This window comes from Bufo gargarizans, chromosome 9 (genome assembly GCF_014858855.1).
Source record: "Bufo gargarizans isolate SCDJY-AF-19 chromosome 9, ASM1485885v1, whole genome shotgun sequence".
NCBI classification, from domain to species: Eukaryota; Metazoa; Chordata; class Amphibia; order Anura; family Bufonidae; genus Bufo; species Bufo gargarizans.
The window spans coordinates 167,808,336-167,829,720 of NC_058088.1; the positions used below are offsets into that span (position 1 = coordinate 167,808,336).

General features: G+C 45.9%; 1 protein-coding gene across 1 annotated transcript in view; it reads left to right on the forward strand.

Annotated features, from left to right (window-relative positions):
- Window positions 1-301: 301 nt before the first annotated feature.
- The window catches only part of GAPVD1 (GTPase activating protein and VPS9 domains 1), a 61,650-nt gene continuing 40,566 nt past the window's right edge, over window positions 302-21,385 (forward strand). The window contains 3 exon segments of the mRNA XM_044305296.1: window positions 302-422; window positions 17,591-17,802; window positions 18,909-19,752. Coding sequence (XP_044161231.1) covers window positions 309-422; window positions 17,591-17,802; window positions 18,909-19,752 — 1,170 coding nt within the window. The 5' untranslated portion in view covers window positions 302-308.

A 21,385-nucleotide genomic window follows, 5' to 3' on the forward strand; every position in this document is an offset into this window, starting at 1 on the left:
TCAGAAGTTCAGAACCTGACCACTAGGGGGCAAAAAGATCCTTTTGGAGTATAGTATTTAGTCACAACCTTTCTACAACCAACTACACCATGTTAATACGCATGCGCTACCATTTGACAACCTCTGCACAATGGACTACTTCCGGGTAACGAAGCCTCCAATAACCCGGATTTCCTGCCGGGAGTTGGCGATTTGTACGCATGCGCTTTCACGTCCAGAAGATTCCATACTGCGCGTGCTCATAGGCTCCATGTATCACCTGCCCAGGCCCAGTGACGGAGCGGCGTCTTGCCTCCCGCGCGTGCGTCATGAGGTCTCAGGCACTGGTTCCTGCGCATGCGCGGAGCTCTGTATCTGGGAGGTTGCGACTGACAAGGAGTCCGGCAGCACCGGAGGGCGGAGACCGGGCCAGAGAGATCCGTGTGAGCACAGCTTGTGGGGACGGGGGCTTTTTTAACTATGTTGTGTACTGTATAAGTATTACTTTCGTGTTCTGGGGGGAGTTGCTGCCGTATTGTCTGTGGTAGCAGTGAAGGGTCGCTGAGTGTGGTGGGGTGACATGGGTGTCGTTAGGGCAGGGCGCAGTCAGTGTTGTCATAGGGCCTATGTGCTCCCTGTATACAGACTTTGTGTCCTCTTCACTGCCCCCGCTACAACCTCTGGCCAAGAAAACCCATGTAGTATCTCCCTGCGGCCTGCAGGGGGTGCTAGTGGTAGATGCCAAGGTTTGCCACCAGCAGTAATTACTGTGCAGTGAGTGACACCGCGCCTTCTGCACAGGGACATGGTGACTGATGGTGGTCACCTGCTGGAGGCTGCCAGAACTTACTATGGTACTGCCTAACAAGTCCGAATTGTGCTGTGACACCTGCCATCCTGTGCTGGTACGTGATGCAGCAGGGGGTCCTCAAAGGGGGTCACTAATGGCCACGCCTGCTGTTTGCACCAATTGGCATGTACATGTGCACCCCGGTGTGTTCTTCATCAGAGAGAGTGTTGTATCCTCCCTGAATGGGTCGCACCCGGCATCCCCTAGGTGGCATCCATATGTTCAGATAGGGCATGGTGCTGGACCTATCAGTTACCCGCTACCAGAAACTGCAGTCATGATCTAGGGAACCTATGGAGGTCGTGAGTGAGTGCACCCACTGAGGGGGCTCCCCCGCTCAGGGTGTCCCTCAGTTAACCAGTACCGAGAACCGGTCCATCACTTGGCCGGTGATTCGTTTGTATGGGTACCGTGTCATGTGACAGGTCAGCAGTGATTTGTAAATTGGCACTAAAGGGCATCTGTCAGCAGTTTTGTATCTACACTGGCAGAACTATTCCATGTGCTCTTGGCATCTGAAGTCATCTGTGTTGATCAAAAATGACATGTTAATATATGCAAATAGGCCTCTAGGAGCAACGGGGGCGTTTCCATTACTCCGAGAGGCTCAGCTCTCTCTGCAACTGTCAGGAGCCTCTGCACTTTGACAGAATTAGGCACTATGTAAAAGTGATCACGCCTGTCAAAGTGCAGAGAGCTGAGCCTGTAGGTGTAATGGTAATGCCCCCGTTGCTCCTAGAGGCTCATTTGCATATATTAAAACATCATTATTATCAACAGTGCTGGCACATATGAACATGGGACCAACGCAGGTGTCTTCAGCTGCCCAAGTGCACATGTAAGGCCCCTTGCAGACGAGCGTGTCCGGATGTGTCCCGGTGCATTGTGGCAAACCCGCGCGAGTAGATACGCAATTGCAGTCAGTTTTGACTGCGATTGTGTTCTGTTTTTAAGTTTTTATCGCGCGTGATAAAAAACTGTATGTGGTACCCAGACCTGAACTTCTTCACAGAAGTTCAGGTTTGGGTTCAAGGTTGTGTAGATTGTATTATTTCCCCTTATAACATGGTTATAAGGGAAAATAATAGCATTCTGAATACAGAATGCTTAGTAAAATAGGGCTGGAAGGGTTAAAAAATATAATAATAATTTAACTCGCCTTAATCCTCTTGTTCGCGCAGCCGGCATCTCTTCTGTCTTCATCTGTGAGGAATAGGACCTTTTGATGACGTCACTACGCTCATCACATGGTCCGCCACATGATCCATCGCCATGGTAAAAGATCATGTGACGGACCATGTGATGAGCGCAGTGACGTCATCAAAGGTCCTATTCCTCACAAAAGAAGACAGAAGGAGATGCCGGCTGCGCGAACAAGTGGATTAAGGTGAGTTAAATTATGATTATTATTTTTTAACCCCTCCAGCCCTATTGTACTAAGCATTCTGTATTCAGAATGCTATTTTCCCTTATAACCATGTTATAAGGAAAAATAATAATGATCGGGTCCCCATCCCGATCGTCTCCTAGCAACCGTGCGTGAAAATCGCACCGCATCCGCACTTGCTTGCCCATTCATTTCTATGGGGCCTGCGTTACGTGAAAAACGCACAAAGAGGAGCATGCTGCGATTTTCACGCAAAGCACAAGTGATGCGTGAAAATCACCGCTCATGTGCACAGCCCCATAGAAATGAATGGGTTTTTGGTGGAACTGACTTGCGGACATACGGACACAGAATGCACACGGAATCATTTCCTTTTTTTTTTTTTTTTTTTTTGCGGCCCCATTGAAATGAATGGTTCCGCATATGGGCCGCAAAAATACCTTTGTGTGCATGAGCCCTAACTTTGCTGGCACTGAACAATCCAAAAAGCTGCAGTGGTAAATCCACGGTGTACTCACCATGTGTGAACGCATTTTCAGTTGCAGAAATTTGTGCAACATAATCTGCCATGTGTGAAGGCACTCCTAGGCTTCATACACGCGTCTAACCATTTTTCAGTCCGCCAAACACGTATACTGTGTGCTTTCCGCGTTTTTCGCTCTCCCGTCAATGGAAATGGCTATTCTCGTCCATGCGGACCAGAACAGGACATGTTCTCTAATGTGTGGGACGGACATACGGATGCGGACGGCACAGAGAAGACATCCACATGCTGTCAGTTTTTTTTTTTTTTTGCGGACCCATGGAAATGAATGGATGCATGTGCGTTTGCAAAATGCGGTTGAGACCTTTTTAAGGGCTTGTTCACATGACCGCGTCAAGCCTGTGCTGTGAACCACAAGTTACAGTCCGCAATGCTGGGCTCCGACCGTGGCCCAGCCACATGGGGATCGCAGACCCATTCACTTGACTGGGTCCTCGATCCGTCCGTTTCTGCAAAAAGATAGCGGAAGTTCTATCTTTTTGCGGTGTGGAGGCATGGAACGGAACCCCTGAAAGCACTCCGTAGTGTTCCGTTCTGCATCTCCGGATTTGCGGACCCATTGAAGTGAATGGGTCTGCATCCGTGATGCGGAATGCACGCGGAACGGTCCGTAATACGGCAACGGGCAGCACACGTTTGTGTGAACGAGCCCTTAGTGTGGGCTCCATGGAGACTGGACAAAGCGCTCTCCTGACCCATTAATTCAAGTCACCCCATTCCCATCTCATCCTTTATTAATGCGCACGTAAAGCGCCTGTATTTCCGTACAGCACTGGGCGGTTATATTCGCTGCACTGGTAACGACCCCATAGAAGAGCTGCTTGTTCAGCAGTTATTTGAGCTTGGATTATGTCATTAAGAATACGTTGCCTTTTGCATTTCTGATTCTGTAAACTATACATGATGGACATGTGACTTGTGGGAATGACGTAGTGAGCACTGGTGGCGGACTATTTTTCCTGTTCACGTTGGACACGTTTCATCAGATGATGGCCGGCCGTGTTCAGCAACTTTAGTTACTTGGAAGGAAAGTATTAATTTGCGGAGAAGTTGCAGCTTTGCATTTCTTCACGATATCTGCTGATGTACCACACGTCACTCTTCGGCCTGCTACGGAGTGCTGCCGTGGGGTTTCGTCCCGTCCTTCCGTTCTGCAAAAAGATAGAACATGTCCTATTGTTGTCCGCAATCGCTGACAAGAATAGGCATTTCTATTATAGGGCATATAGGCATTTTTCCAATGATCCATATTTTCACCGGATCCGCGTTTTGCAGACAGCAAAATACATACGGTTGTGTGAATGCACCCTTAAGCTCATGCACACAACTATATATTCGGTCGCATCCAATCCGTGTCTTTTGTGGATAAGATGCGGACCCATTCATTTCAATGGGGGTCACAAAAGATGAGGACCGCACACCGTGTGCATGTCCGTTCCGTGGCCCCGCAAAGAAGATAGTACGTGTCCTATTCTTGTCCGTTTTGGAGACAAGGATAGGACATTTCTGCAGGAGTTAAAGAAATGGCGGCATGCACTCAGTCGGCCTTCAGTAATGCGACCGAGCAGAGACCCCTGAAACCAGCAAGGTCTCGATGTGAGAATGGTAGAAACCTTCTTCCCACGAGACAGAACAGCAGGAACTGGAGATGCCTTTCCAGGAAGAGAAGGTCCTCCAAACACTGACTATTGATTTCATCCGCACGCTGTACAAGGGCCATGCACAGGAAGGATTCTTAGTGTAAATCTCCTCCCCACCTCGAAGAACATTTCCACTCGGAAATCCACTGTCAAAGTGCCTATCCAGCACAATTCCCTGAGCCGGGGCAGTGCTGGTACATTGTAGACCTCCTCCTGGGCTGGGAAGAAAGATCCACAGCGCTCACAACTTCATTGTCAATGCTTCTTCTTATACAAACCACATAGGATTAACCACAGTCACCTCCTCATGAATGCCAGGACCCAAGGTTTCCCAGCAGAACATTGCCTAGACCTCCAGCACTCCAGCTGTTCTGAAACTACAACTCCCAGAATCCTCCTCTTACTTCTATGTGAGTTACTAGAATAGCTGAGTAATTGTGCATGCTGGGAGTTGTGGTTTCACAGCAGCTGGAGTGACGGAGGTTGCTGATCCCTGGCCTAGAGCATCACACTGACGGTTGTCTTGTCTTCGCATAGTGCACTCTGCTGCCATCTCTTTCTCAGGTCCGATGCTTTTTTCGTCCGTTGTGTCCACTTTCTGCAGAGGACAGGTGGTCGATGTGGACTAGGGACATATTTATATTATTGGTAGCATTAACTACGTCAGTAACTTTTGCTACAGTAGCTCTACGGTGTCATGAGACCAGACAGGCTAGCCTACACTACCCACGTGCATCAATGAGCCTTGGGCGCCCTTGACCAGTTGTCAATTCTTTTGTGTCCTTGGACAATGTATGGTAGGTACTAGCCACTTCACACCGGGAACTCCCCACAAGACCTGTTGTTTTTGGAGATGTTATAACACAGTTTTCTACCATCACAAAGTCGCACTTGTTAAATTTTCTCAGATCCTTATGCTTGCTTACAACATATTGACTTCAGCAAGTTGATTGCTCGGCTATCTCCATTCCGTTAGGGACTGAGTGGAGTGGTACCCTTGCATCTTTCACTCCAGGAACTCTGGGACCCTGTTCTCATGATCTCTGTGGGTTTCAGCAGTTGGACCTCCACCAATGAGATGCTTATCAATTGCCCTGTTGGACAACCCCTTTAGGGCTCATGCACACGCAAAACACGGATACTGGCCGTGTGTGTTCCACATTTTGCGGAACAGTACGTCCTACCCTCTGCAGAACGGACAAGAATAGGACCTGTTCCATTATGGGCCGCGGAATGGAAGTGCCCATGGGGACAGTACATGGTGTGCTGTCCGATCTTTTGCGACCCCTATTGAAATGAATGGGTCCGCGTCCATTCCGCAAAAAATGCTGATCGGATGCGGACCAAAACCACGGTCGTGTGCTTGAGGCCCTAAGTAGTAGCAGACGGTTTGATTGCAGCAGTCTTGTTAATGGCAGTGTGTGTCAGTATGGACAGGGTCTACAGGTACATAGTGCAGAGGCGCTATATGGTGGCACACAAATCCTCCGAGTTGCAGCCTAGGGCTCTTCCATGTAAATTATCCTCCGTAGTACTTCTGATTAGAGTGGTTAGGCATATGGATGAGCGAATGGATTGGTCTCATCGACTAGAGTTCTTCACCTGTGAGGGGTTGTCCCCGATGCAGAAGAAATCTCCCCTTATGCTTGATTGATAGGGCCCAGACCTGACTATCTCGCGCCTGCGCCACTTCTCGTAGCGGCTCAAGCCCGGAAGCATTGCTTCTGGAGCAGCGCTGTTCATGCTCTGTTACTCTTTAGTGTAGAGCCTCTGCACTTGCACTGATTCTCAGACCAGCGGCGTAGGAGCGACATTGGCATGGCCAGTGAGGTGTCCAGCCCTATCAATGAAGCATCAAGAGGATGATGAAGGATAAAGGATGATGAGTTGAATCAATTTGATCATCCCGGAACATATTAGAGACTTCACCCTGCCCCGACTCCAGCCTTCCAGCACTGTTTCTATGGTGTAAAACTTTTTAAGTGACTAATCGCACAAGGAATTTGTTTGTGAAGCCTTGAACTTGCTAGAGGCTGTTATTTGGGTGGGGTCCCATAATTAGCTGCGTGGGGATGCCGCTTTATCATTAAGTACTGCTATATGTGTGAAGCACATCCACTAATGACTCCTGCTATGTAGTTTGCTTTTATGGAGAAATTAAAGGCTGTGGACACCTTTTGCATCCATTTCCTTTATCGATGAAACGTGTGAACTTTTTTTCTTTGTTTGGCTTTCTGCAGAGGTGTGTCATCACTCCCGCCTACGCTGGGATTTCACTACCAAATAGACCTCAGGCCTGTAGCGTAGGTGATCGGTTGCGGGGCAAGGAATTATTGGCTCCCATGCACCGCCGCTAGGGTTGTCACGATAACAAAATTTTGATTCAATATCGATACCATAAAAAAGTATTCCAATACTTATCATTCGAAGAAACTAAAACAACAAAAAAGCCGTGTGCATTCCATATTTTTTGGAACGTCTGGCCCTTAATAGAACAGCCGTGTCCTATTTTTTTTTTTTTGGGGGGGCAAGGTGACAAAAAATGGCCAGAGCTTCAGCAGCGTCATGGCCACCATGGTAACCGATTGGAGCCCCAGCAGTGTAATCTGCCACCAATGGAGGGGAACCTGTGGCCACTGCGCCACCAATGATGCTAATACTGGGGGGTGAGGAGGGCACACTGCGCCACCAATGAATGTAATTAACTCATTAATTCAATTGTAGGCATAACAGGGCGTGCAATCTGCCGAACCGCGGCAATTAACCCCTCAGATGTGGCACCTAAAGGGGTTAATAGCCGCGGATCGCATGCCCTGTTATTGAGGCCAGGTGCCAGGTCTGTGATACAGCTGCTGGCACCTGCTGCCTACACTTAAATAAATTAGTTTTACATTCATTGGTGGCGCAGTGGCCACAGCTCCTCCCCATGCTATCTCCCCATTGGTGGCAGCAGCAGCCGTGTCACAGTGGGAAGGGAGGGACGGACTCCCTCCTTCTCCATTGTGCTAGTGAAGAGAACATGGCGTGCGCTGAGAGCGGCGCGTGCCATGTTTTCTAACGGCTTGCAGCGGCAGCCCTGTCGCAAATGGTGGCAAGGCTAAAAAGTCTTGACGACATCTGCAAATTTTAAGGCGCCGTGGTAATGTGTATGAGCAGCTCTGGATTCTCCCCCGACAGATGTGTGGTTTTTCCTTTTTGTTCTCCTAGAAGATAAACTTCCACCAGAAGTGTCTTTCTCCCCCCATTCCATTAATAACACATACATGGCCAAATTAAACAGAGCCAGTCGTTAGCCTGACAATGTCTAATCTGCATGCAGCAGGTTATAGAGCAGGAGGAAGGTTTCAGGATAACTTGCATTGTAGTTATTGAAATCCTTGCACTTGGCATGCTTAGGAGTCCAGTGGGTGGCCCTACTATAGAGGTGCCCGTTAGTCACTGAGTAGGACCATCCACTTGGCAGACAAAATGCAAGTTTAATGAGGGAAATGCAAATTACCCTGAATCTTTTCCCATAAAACTATATTTCAATCTGCTCAGCTCTTCCTGCTCTATAACATGCTGCCTGCAGATAGCCAATGTGACTGGTTCAAAAAAATAATGTATTCTCATGTATCCTATTTCTGGTGGTTTATAGGATCCTGTATAGACTAAAGCACAGTTCTCCTCCTGAAGTTCTAATGGCCTCCAGAAGATCTGCTGGTAGAGGAATGTAAATGGCACCGTCCAGTGTGACCTAAAATGGCACCGAAAACCGATGAAAGAACAGTGTTTGGCAGAGGCCGGGTGGGCAGTGCAAACCATTCAACCCCATCCCCACTAGTTAAAGGCTGCAGAACTGGACTTAAATATTCACAGGACACTCAACATGTAGGTGGGACTGAACGTTTGTTAGCACAGTGTAGGTCTCTGGTGCTAAATGCCCTATTCAAAATCATACGGCCACTTAAGTGTCACGGTGTGGTGTGGGAGGGAGAAGGTATCAGGCCTGACAACTAGGGAGAGGGAAAAGGGTCACCACCTAATGAAATCCTAACCCTAGCCCTGTCTGCTATCCGAATGAACAGACCTCAATGGTAGGACTGTTCATTCACAGGAACCTAGAGGTCTGGCTCACCCTGTAATGCCCTGGGGATAGTGACTGGATCATAGACGACCTGTTCCTTCCCAGGAGTCTACCTCAGGCCTAATACCAAAAGACAGGGAAAACAACGAAATACAAAAAAGGAAAAAGACACTTAAAGGGGTTGTCCGAGTTATTTTTTTTGTTCTTTCTATGTTGCCAACTAGGCAAATGTAACAGCTTTCCAATTCACTCACTTTATCTCCAGGGGCTGGTTTCTCAGATTTCACGGAGGGTCACATGACCTGTGATGTCAGCTTCTCTCCCTGCTCTGATAAAGGTCGTTTACAAGCCTGTAAACGAGACGTCACTATGCTGGCCACGCCCCCCCCCCCTTTACTCCCGTCTACTCTCTGCTAGGATTCTTAACCTTTTCAGCTGCACAGCTCTGCAAATAGTGAGGAGACTATATATATATATATATATATATATATATATATATATATATATATATATATATATATATATATATATATATATATATATATATAAAAGAAAGTCCAGCGGGAGCACCAGCCGAAGAGTGGGTGCAAAATCCAAGCGGGATAACGGCAGTCCCCAATAATATAATCAAAGAAATAGGACTGCACTCCGGATATTGATGAAAAAAATCAAGTGGTTTTATTCACCCATATAATGGCAAATCTTGCAACGTTTCAGCTCTTGCGAGCCTTTCTCAAGCATAGAGTAAGTGAAAGTGAGCACATATAAAGCATTTACAAAACAGTGCTACACCCATCGGGGTGTGGTTACAATCAACTTAATTACAGACATGTGTTACAATTATAAAGTGCATATTTAGCATAGTAATCAGTGGAATACATTTCATCCTATCAGGATATAGTTCCTTTACATACAGAATAAAAATATATCCAAGACTAGTGTTCCAATTAGAATCATAAAGTGTTATAAACATACTGAATAGGATTCATCTTCCTGGGATCCCTATTCAGTATGTTTATAACACTTTATGATTCTAATTGGAACACTAGTCTTGGATATATTTTTATTCTGTATGTAAAGGAACTATATCCTGATAGGATGAAATGTATTCCACTGATTACTATGCTAAATATGCACTTTATAATTGTAACACATGTCTGTAATTAAGTTGATTGTAACCACACCCCGATGGGTGTAGCACTGTTTTGTAAATGCTTTATATGTGCTCACTTTCACTTACTCTATGCTTGAGAAAGGCTCGCAAGAGCTGAAACGTTGCAAGATTTGCCATTATATGGGTGAATAAAACCACTTGATTTTTTTCATCAATATCCGGAGTGCAGTCCTATTTCTTTGATTATATATATATATATATATATATATATATATATATATATATATATATATATATATATATAAAAATTTTGCATAAAACTTGCTTAGCTCAGTTATATATCAGATTTTCAGTGCTATATTTTTTTTCATAACTCGGACAACCCCTTTAACTCTGTAAGAAGAACTTGCTGAGATCCAGACACAAACACCTTCCTCTACTAAAATGGAGCTATCTCCCGCATGGAGGGATGGGTGTAGCTAGACTAAATAGGGGAATAGTAATGACCACTATGCTGCACCTGAGACAAGAGGTGTGGTCATTACCATCAACAACACTGAAAGAAGTGAAACCAAAAGAGGCTGTCAGATCTTCTAACACCTGTCATGGGAGAGACCGTGACATTAAGGGGGTTCTGCACTTTCAATTAACTGATGATCTATCCTCTGGATAGATCATCAGCTTCTGATCGGCGGGGGTCCGACACCCGGGACCCCCGCCGATCAGCTGTTTGAGAAGGCAGCGGCGCTCCAGCAGCTCCGCGGCCTTCTCACTGTTTACCGCCGGGCCGCCCGCCCACTGACGTCACGACTTGTATCAACTAGAGTGGGCGCGGCTAAGCTCTGTTCACTTGAATGGAGCTTAGCCGCGCCCACTCTAGTTGATACAAGTCGTGACGTCAGTGGGCGGGCGGCCCGGCGGTAAACAGTGAGAAGGCCGCTGTGCTGCTGGAGCGCCGCTGTCTTCTCAAACAGCTGATCGGCGGGGGTCCCGGGTGTCGGACCCCCGCCGATCAGAAGCTGATGATCTATCCAGAGGATAGATCATCAGTTAATTGAAAGTGCAGAACCCCTTTAAGTCTGTTCACAAACTGCATTTCTAGGGGCAGTTTCCGGCCTTGCCCTCATAAAACGTGTGCAAGGTCCGAACACGAGCTCCACGTTTGAATGGTGCATTCACTTCACTGTAGTTTTAGTCCAATCTGCATTTTTTTGCGGGTTGGGCGTGAACCGATTAATTTCTGCGGGGCCGCAGAAAATGCAGACGGCATACGGATATCATCCAGAGAAAGATCTCCATCCGCCAAGAGATAAGAGGTGCATTTCATAGTGGCACAAATGAGCTGTGCTTCAGGCTGTTTGATTTTTATATTTACAAGTAGATTTATTGTTCCCATTTGATGTTCCATAGATTTCTATGATCTGTAATTTTTCTTCTTTTATCAAAGGGACTTCTCTCCCAAGTTGCCTCTCCTGACATGTCTGTTTTAGTAACTATTTGCTTTCCCCATGTAGTAACAATTCTGGAGCATCTTTTCTTAAGACTCTGTGTTGTGCCATTCCTCTATTATACCTACTAGATGTTTATAATTAACCCTTTCGCTACCAGCAATGGGCAAACATGGCGCCCGCTAGCACGTGCAGCGGGTGTCATGGCCGTCGGGTCTCCTCTCTTTCAAACAGCAGCTAATTACCGCGACCGGCAATAATGCCGATCACGGTAATTAAAGCCTTTTCGATGCCGTGATCAAGTGAGGTCATGGCATCTAAAGGGTGAAAAACCGGGAAGCTCACCCCATTTAAAAAATATTTCCTGCTTCCCACTACATTGTATGTATGCCTTTTAAATGGTGGCATTAGAAAGTACAACTTGTCCCGCAAAAAATAACTTAAGTGGCCGTATGATTTTGAATAGGGCATTTAGCACCAGAGACACACACTGTGCTAACAAACGTTCAGTCCCACCTACATGTTGAGTGTCCTGTGAATATTGAAGTCCAGTTCTCCAGCCTTTAACTAGTGGGGATGGGGTTGAATGGTTTGCACTGCCCACCCGGCCTCTGCCAAACACTGTTCTTTCATCGGTTTTCGGTGCTATTTTGGGTCACACTGGACGGCGCTATTTACATTCCTCTACCAGCAGATCTTCTGGAAAGTTGTAGCTCAAGGAAGATAGGGATAAAAATGAAAACAAACAAAAAAACTCTGGTATCCTAAGGGTTAATTTACAGGGAAGCTGACCGTTTACTTATTGGCCATGATTCATGAGAACTTGTTGTTTCTGTGGAAATGAAATAGTTTTGTTTTTTTTGTAAGGTGACCAGTTTCAGGAACATACGACAGGTCTTTGTGCCCTGGAAGGTCAGGTTTGCACTTGTAGAACTCATATTCCGAGGATGAATGGTATGAGAGCTGCTGTATCCAGTGACCGCAGTTCTGTAGGGAGGGGTGTGTTGGGGCAAGATGTTACGGGCTGTACCTGTGTGACGCTCCAGCGCCTCCAGAAAATGCATTGTTATTGTCCTGTACATTTTAGGACCATTCTTCCATTCAGGTAAAGGATCGCAGCCCTAATGTATGTGACACTTAACACTATAAACAAGGGTTGGGGTCATAACCATCCAACAGTGTACACCCTGCGTATTGTTCCACCGTAAAATCTCAGGGGTTCTCTGGGCCTTTAATATTGATGACCTGTCCTCAGGATAGGTAGTTGATATCAGATCGGAGGGCGTCCGACACCTGGCACCCCCGCCGATCAGCTGTATGAAGGGAAGGCGCGCGCGCCATGCCGTCTCTTCCTGCTTGCTGTTTGCTATGTCTATAGAAAGCAGGAAGAGAGAGAGGAGACGGCACGCGCGCTGTGCGCGCCTTCCCTTCATACACCTGATCAGCAGGAGTGCCGGTTGTCGGTTGCTCTGATATTGATGACCTATCCTGAGAATACCGAAGAACCCCTTTAAAGGGGTTATGCCATGATAAATGTAAAAAATGAAGATCAGATATCCTATAATTCATGGCAATCTTTCTAACAAAGCTAGAACCAGCCCTGTACCTCACATGGATCCAGAGATCTCCCCAATTATTGCACTGCTAGCTGTATTTCAGGCTAGCAGCTCAGAAGGTGTGTCCTTTCTGCTGTAGTTCTCTTCCTGTAACTTCTAACAGAGGATATGGCTGGTGGCAGTTAAAGATTTAAATTGAGTGTGTGTGACCACCTCATTGATATGGACAAGAAATAAGGAAAATGGCAAACAGCAGGTGGCGCTGTACAGACACATGTTATTAAATAGCTCAGTGACAATACTATTTTATTTTTATTTTATTACATGCAATTATATTGAAATATATTCACATCCGGGTGCTTGTTTGAAAAATGTTGAATATTTTTCATAGTAAAACCTTTTAATTCTGCGCACCCGCAAGTCTTATATTCTTCTTGTAAAGGTTGTAGATATAATCTGTAGTCTGAAGGCAGTGCAGGTACTTGAAGGGTTCCTTTGCTCTTGAGTCCTATTTACAATTCATGCTGTGGAGTTATGGGCACTATTTGTCCCTATCAGGTGGGTGCCTGCTGTTTTCTTTCTGTAGAGCACCTGCCCCGATACAGTTGACACTAGGGATGAGCGAACTTGTGTTTCAAGTTTGGGTTATCTAAGAATTCAGTTATGGATTTGGCTACCATGCACCATAAGTTATGGTCCGTGGTGGCGGAATCCATAACAGAATTCTTAGATAACCCGAACCTTGTATGCTGAACTTTAAACACAAGTTCGCTCATCCGTAGTCGACGCCACTTAGTGACACTAGTTGGCCTTGTTTTAAACCCATCAATAGAGATACTGTGTGCTAACGGACCATTTCTGTTGTCAACCCCTTTAAAGGGAACCTGTCACCTGGATTTTGGATATAGAGCTGAGGACCTGGGTTGCTAGATGGCCACTAGCACATCCGCAATACCCAGTCCCCATAGCTCTGTGTGCTTTTATTGTGTAAAAAAAAATGATTTGATACATATGCAAATTAACATAAGAGTCATATCTTACTTGTGTGACCAGAGAAGAGTCATATTTTCAAGCTCTGACTCATCTCAGGTTAATTTGCATATGTATCAAATAGGTTTTTTTTACACAATAAAAGCACACAGAGCTATGGGGACTGGGTATTGCCGATGTGCTAGCGGCGATCTAGCAACCTATGTCCTCAGCTCTATACCCAAAATCCAGGTGACAGGTTCCCTTTGAAGGCTATGTACACCTTTCGGGGGATTTTTTTTTTAAACTATTGCACATTGTGTTGAGCTTAGGCTACTTTCACACTAGCGTTGTTTTAATCCGGCGTTCAATTCCGACACCGGAACTGCCCGCCGGATCCGGAAAAACGTGTGAAAACGGATTACATTTGAATCCGTATCAGGCTTTCGATCACAATGGAAAAATGCATTGGAAAAAACGGATCCGCCATTTATGGACTTTAACTTTTTTTTCACATTTTTCGGGTTTAACATGCAAAAGCCGGATCCGTTTTGACTGAACACACGGGGCCGGATCCGGCGTTAATGCAAGTCAATGGGAAAAAAGCCTGATCAGGCGTTCAGTCAAAGTGTTCAGGCTTTTTGGCCGGAGGTAAAAATACTGCATGCTACGTTTTTCTGAAAAGCCTGATCAGTCAAAAAGACTGAACAGAAGACATCCTGATGCATCCTGAAGGACTGACTCTCCATTCAGAATGCATTAGGATAAAACTGATCAGTTCTTTTCCGGATTTGAGCCTCTAGGACGGAACTCAGCGCCGGAAAAGAAAAACGCTAGTGTGAAAGTACCCTTAAAACTATTTTATCAGTTGGCCTTTATTGAGCCCCTTTCTCTGTACAGCCTTGAGATTCTCTAGCAGCAAGCTCTGTGTTTACTGCTTCCAATCAGGCTGCTCCTTATTTCTGACATTATCAACACTCATTATAGCTCAATTCTTATCTTGCTGATAGGAATGTGACTTAAATAAGGTCTCTTTCGAACGAGCGGATCCCATGCGTGTCATCCGCAGCATGAATGACAGCCAAGCCCTGCACCGGACAGCAGAGACACAGAGCAGTAACATGATTGATAATGCTCCGTGCCTCTCTCTAATCTTTTTACTACAAAATCACAGTGAGATAAAGTTGTCACTGTGATTATGTAGTAAAAAGACCAGAGGCACAGAGCATTATCAACCATGTTAATGCTCCGTGTCTCTGCTGTCCGTAACGGGGCTTGGCTGTCTTTCACGCTGCGGATGACACGCATGGCATCCGGTCGTGTGAAGGAGACCTAAGTGTTTGAGCTATTAGTAATTTAAAGATAAGGGTTATTAGATGACTGCCACAAATTCTCACAGCTTGCAGAAGTTAACCCTTTATGACAAAACTACTGAATATTTTAAAAAAAAAAGACCAATTGAAAAAATGATTTTAAGCCCAAAATGAAAAATGCAGTCATAACCCCCCCCCCCCCCGAAGGGGTACATAGCCTTTAATGTTGTAGAGCAAAATGTTTACAGACAATTTGCAGACTACAATTATATTTCCTTTCCTAGTGGTGACAAACCAGCCTTGGGCTCTGTTCACATTGGTGTCATCAATTCTGATCTCTGATGGATGCATCTTTTTTATATCGTAATGGGTGGGACGTTACCAGTCAGAATAGCTTTGACTCCAGTGCAAGCATGACCGAATGTGAAAGCCAGGACACCAGTGTTATATTGGGGGTTCACCTGTAATGAACCTCTACAGATATTTTAGGGAATGACCTAAATAGTAAATTCTTAATTCATTAGCATTGGCCTAGCTTCATGTACCACGGCAGGCCAGCTGGGAGAAAGTCGGCTTCTATTTCTGCCATTCCCTTGTATATTCCTGTAGGATCTTCATGGTGGCCTCCATGTGGTCAATGACCTGCTGAAGAACTCAATGGTGGAGCTTTATCACATCTGGTGCAGAGTGGAGCACTTGTCCATTGCCGCCACTCTGCTTTTACCTATACTTTGTAAATCCGACCATCTTAGAAGCACAGATGGTTAGAAATGATTTGGTCTAGAGAAGATGCCCCCTACAACTACAGGGGTCATCAGCATTCGGTGCTGTAGCTGTTGTGAAACTACATCTCCCAGCAGGCTTCACTCAGTTGTAGTTTCACAACAGCTGGAGTGCCAGAGGTTGCTCACCCCAGAAGTACAGAATAATGAATATTGTGGGTGACGTCCGCCTAGAGGTATCTGAAGGCTTTTATGGCTTTACGTGTGTGAATGGTACATAAGGAATTAATAATGTAGCTCCTTCATCCCTTTAATCCTCTCCCTCCTCGTTTACTGGAATTTGCCAAAGAGGAACTCGAGTACAGAACTTATTTCACTCGCCACAATGTGGTCTTTGTCAGAGGATTGCAGGGTTTATGCTAAAACGCTTCTCGTAGTCCAGCAGTCTTCTGAGAAGATCTCTTCGGGACTTCACATGAAGCTTCTCGAAAAATGGCTTATTACACTTTAGTTTCCGTATCCTGCTGTACTCTTATTCTAGAAGTTGGGAGACCTCTGCGTTGAAAGAATGTGGGGCAGTTTCTTATTTTCAGGATCCTTGCATCAGTGTGGAATAAGGGGCTGTCTTCCTGTGAATTTTAGAGGGTTAAAGTGCGGTCGGCAAATATGGCGAAGAACGCTTCTGAAAGGCATGTGGAAAGGAAGCCTTCTGCACAAGGGACCATAGGGGCAATTTTTTTTATCAACCACAATCTTCATTAAGTGGGGACCCTCAATCTTGAGGTCTCCCACCTACTCCCTTTGTAGCCTGCTGGGAGCAGTGTTATAAACTGGTAAAAATAAATGCCCCCTCAGAGGATTCCTTGTTGATATTATATAGCGGGAGTATTTATTTCTACGTAGGACGGGGTAGATGGTCACAGTGCACCATGCTGGAGGTGAAGGTTATCAACCAAGGAAAGCAAATAAATCCTCCGGGTACAATCACACAGTGCATGTTACACGCAGATTTCCTTGTAGAAAATCTGGAGCATAATACGGTAGATGAGGTTTTCAAAATTTGATGTACATGATGCAGAAATTGAAGGGTGCGTATTTTGAAACCCATAGCATGTCAGTTTTAGGGTACTTTCACACTTGCGTTTTTCTTTTCCGGCATAGAGTTCCGTCACAGGGGCTCTATACCGGAAAATAACTGATCAGGCATATCCCCATGCATTCTGAATGGAGAGTAATCCGTTCAGTTTGCATCAGGATGTCTTCAGTTCAGTCGTTTTGACTGATCAGGCAAAAGAGAAAACCGTAGCATGCTACGGTTTTATCTCCGGCGAAAAAAACTGAAGACATGCCTGAACGCCGGATCCGGCATTTTTTTCCATAGGAATGTATTAGTGCCGGATCCGGCATTCAAAATACCGGAATGCCGGATCCGTCCTTCCGGTCTGCGCATGCGCAGACCTTTAAAAATGAAAAAAAAAAAAAAACGGATCCGTTTTGCCTGATGACACCGGAAAAACGGATCCGGTATTGCAATGCATTTTTCTGACTGATCAGGCATTTTTCTGACTGATCAGGATCCTGATCAGTCAGAAAAATGCCTGATCAGTCAGAAAAAATGACATCCGTTTGCATACAGTTTGCCTGATCAGGCAGTCAGTTCAGGCAACGGAACTGCCTGCCGGAATCAAGCAACGCAAGTGTGAAAGTAGCCTTACAGATTTCACCCTTTGCACAGATGAGATCTGGGTGAAAATCCACGATAAAATCTGCAAATAGCTCATGCAGTTTATGTGGAAACTGTGAAATCCGCACAAACGACATTACCCTTAGATCTCTGTAGTGTGAGATCTCTGATGAGAGATTTGATATCAAATGGTTAAAAAAATCAAAAATCCCTTTTACAGCAGTTTTTAAAAAATGTGTTGGAAATGTAGGCTGCTGCCTCAGCTCAGATTAGACTATCCCGGCTGACTCTAATGTATGGTCTGTATGTGTTTTATAGGTCAAGCGGTTCTCATCGCGTCCCAGAATGGTGAAGCCGGATATCCACACCCTTGCCCGCCACCTCAAGCAAGAACGCCTGTATGTTAATTCGGAGAAGCAGCTCATCCAGAGGCTAAATGCCGATGTGTTGAAAACGGCAGAAAAGCTGTACCGCACGTCTTGGATTTCTAAACAGCAGAGAATCAACTTGGACAGGCTTATTCTCACCAGGTAGAGTATCTAGGTGGAGACGTTGGCTGCTTCTTATGGTTGGATTATTTTGGATTTTAGTTCATGGGTGTAATGGGTTGGGGGGAAAAAGCCCTCCCTGCTGTTTCTCATGAAGAGATAGCAGTGTATGGTGACTTATTTGTCAGGCAAGGCTCTATTGGTACACCATATACTTTTTCCAGGGAGTGGTTGCCCACAGAGAGGGCTCTGAGTGCCCCCTCTGGCACCCGTGCCATAGGTTTGCTACCACTGATCTACCACTGTTCTTACCTCTTAAAGGGGTTCAACTCTGAACCCGGATATACCCATAATTTAACCCAGTCAGCCCCCCCTGATGTTGGCATCGGAGCATTTCTGCTCCGATGCTCTCCTTTGCCCTGTGCTGGATCGCGCAGGGCAAAGGCTCTTTTATTTACAATAACACACTGCCGGGCGGAGGCTTTTGCCCAGCAGTGTGTTCGGTGATGTCACCGGCTCTGATGGACCGGCTTTAGCGCTGCCCTAGCCGTTTTACAGGCTAGGGCAGCGCTAAAGCTTGCCCATCAGTGCCGGTGACGTCACGGAACACACTGCAGGGCAGAAGCCTCCGCCCGGCAGTGTGTTATTGTAAATAAAAGAACTGCTCCGATGCTCAAGTCAGGGGGGTTGCCTGGTTGAAAATGTGGATATGTCTGGGTTCAGCTCTGAACCCGGACAACCCCTTTAAAGTGACACAAGTCATTAGGATATGCCATCACTTTATGATTGATGGGGGTTCAGCATCTGGATCCCTCACTTATCTTGAGAATAACAGGAATGCAGTGCTAGGGTAGTCCTGCATACTCAGGGGAATGGGGATCTCCTTTTCTCCCAGTCAGCACTCCAAAGATGAGCCAATGCAGGCATGCAGCTCTTTCCATTGTAGATTATGGGTGTTGTAGTACCAGCCTAGCCTTTAATAACTCCCATAAACTACAATTGAGAGACGGCCCCGCGACCTACAGACGTTGGTGTTTTCTGGTGATGCACAGCGTTACATTGCAGGCTGCAGGTTGTGCACCAGCCGTTTAAACCTACTCCTGGCTGTAAAAGTTCATAAATTTATATATTTTTATTTTATTTTTTAGTGCTGAAGCATCACCTGCAGAATGTTGTCAGCACGCCAAGGTGCTGGAGGACACCCAGTTTGTGGACGGCTACAAACAGCTAGGATTTCAGGAGACCTCGTATGGCGAGTTTCTCAATCGGCTCCGGGAGAACCCAAGGCTGATTGCATCTTGTCTTGTGGCTGCGGAGAAGCTTAACCAGGAGAACGCTCAGAGTGTCATCCAGACTGTCTTCACGTCTCTGTATGCAAACTGTATAATGCAGGAGGATGAAAGCTACTTGCTCCAGGTATTACGCTACCTGATTGAATTTGAGCTGAAGGAAAGCGATAACCCTCGTCGACTGCTCCGGAAAGGTACTTGTGCCTTCAGCATCATCTTTAAACTTTTTTCTGAGGGACTCTTCTCAGCCAAGCTCTTCCTAACAGCAACTTTACATGAGCCCATCATGCAGCTATTAGTTGAGGACGAAGATCATCTGGAGATAGATCCAAGCAAGCTTATTGAGCGCTTCTCTCCAGCTCAGCAAGAGAAATTATTTGGGGAGAAGGGCAGTGACCGCTTTAGGCAGAAGGTCCAGGAGATGATAGATTCCAACGAAGCCAAGCTGGTAACACTGGTCAACAAATTTATCGGTTATTTAAAACAAAATACCTACTGCTTCCCACACAGCCTGAGGTGGATTGTATCTCAGATGTACAAAACTCTGTCTTGTGTGGAAGGTCTGGACGTCGGTGAAGCAAGGTCTATGTGCACCGACCTCCTGCTGACCTGTTTCATCTGCCCTGCCATAGTGAATCCAGAGCAGTATGGGATTATATCTGATGCTCCAATCAACGAAGTGGCTCGATTCAACTTGATGCAGGTATGTAAGCCATGCTGGGTCACTGTGACCACTTCATTTCACATGTATCCTACAGTATCTCTGCCGAGTATTCCCTTGATTACTTGGGAACTAGCGGCAGGGAGCAAGAACCAAACTCCTTTGATCTGTGGCCTCGGCTGCCCCTTGAGCCCCCTGCTGTCAACATATGCTTTGACGCTTCTGTAGCTGATGTTGACTGCTGGGGACCCGGGCGAGGGAGCAGGTAAGTAGGCAGTCTGTTCTGATTTTTCTACAAAGAGGACCTTTCACCAGAATTAAACTTCTAAAGTAACTATACAGGCATGTAGAGCGTTGTCCAGGGACCCCCCTGCACTTACTGTTATACCCGGGCGCCGCTCCGTTCTCCCGTAATTGCCTCCGGTATCTTTACAGTTAGGCTCCACCCAGGGGAACCTGCCGGCGCCTCCTTCTCCCATGCTGCAGGCTTTTTTCTCTCTCAGGCTAAGAGCTGAGCTCTGTGATTGGCCAGCGCTACAGCATGGGAGAATGAGCCGACGGCAGGCTCCACCCAGGGGAACCTAACGGTAAAGATACCGGAGGCAATAACGGGGAAATGGAGCGGCGCCCAGGTATAACAGTAAGTGCAAGGGGGTCCCTGGGCGCCGCTCTACATGCCTGTATAGTTACTTTAGAAGTATAATTCAGATGAAAGGTCCTCTTTAATTTTGAAATGAACAGCTGCCTATCGCATGCCTTTTTGTGTAGTTTCCTAGATTAATCTCTGCCAATAGAATTTTCTTATCTGAGAGTAGTGCCCCTGGCAAAGTTTCCTAGGACAAATCATGTCGTATAGTCTCAGCCTCGTTACAAGCTTTCAAATGTTAAAGTGGATGTGCAACCTTGACTACTACTTTTGTTTCCCAGTATATTGGTACAAAATATTGTGCTGATTAATCTCTGCAAGAGGTTCTTAGGGCCCTTTACTCAGGATAGGTCACTAATATCAGATCAGCAGGGGTCTGACTCGCGGTACTACTACCTCCTACCGATCAGCTACTTGGAGGAACTCTAGACCCAGCCACTGGAAGTACACAGCTGTGTCCACTGTAAACGTCAATATGTTTACAGGGCTTGGTTGACTGCAAATGGTAAACTTCTGTCTTCCTGCTGCCACCACTAGAGGGAGCTTACTACATACTATGTATACTGTAAACTAAATAAACAGTATGTGATGAGCACCCCCTAGTGGTGACTGCAAGTAGATAGAACTGTATAGTTTATCTTTCAGTGCATGGAGATTTGGATGAGAAACGCGTAGCCCTAGTCTCTCCGATGAAATAGATGAGAACAGAATTTAGGTAAAAGGTGGAGATTATTATAATTTTTTTTATTTTTTTTTAGGAAAATGAGTTTCAAATTGAAAATGAATAGAATGATTGCAATTTTCTGGCTCCTATGAGAATTACTAGGTGTTATATATCTGGTAGTATCTAATGATGCCTTATACGACGTGAAATTGCAGCCGCACAGTTCAGTCTCCATGTCTGTGAGCAGGTGAAGATCCTGCTTATAAATCTCATCCGCAGTCACTTGTCCCTTTTTGATATTGTGTCAAAGAGAGCATTATAGGAAGGAGCGGCTGGATGGGCTCCCTGTTGGCAGCGTCCAGACC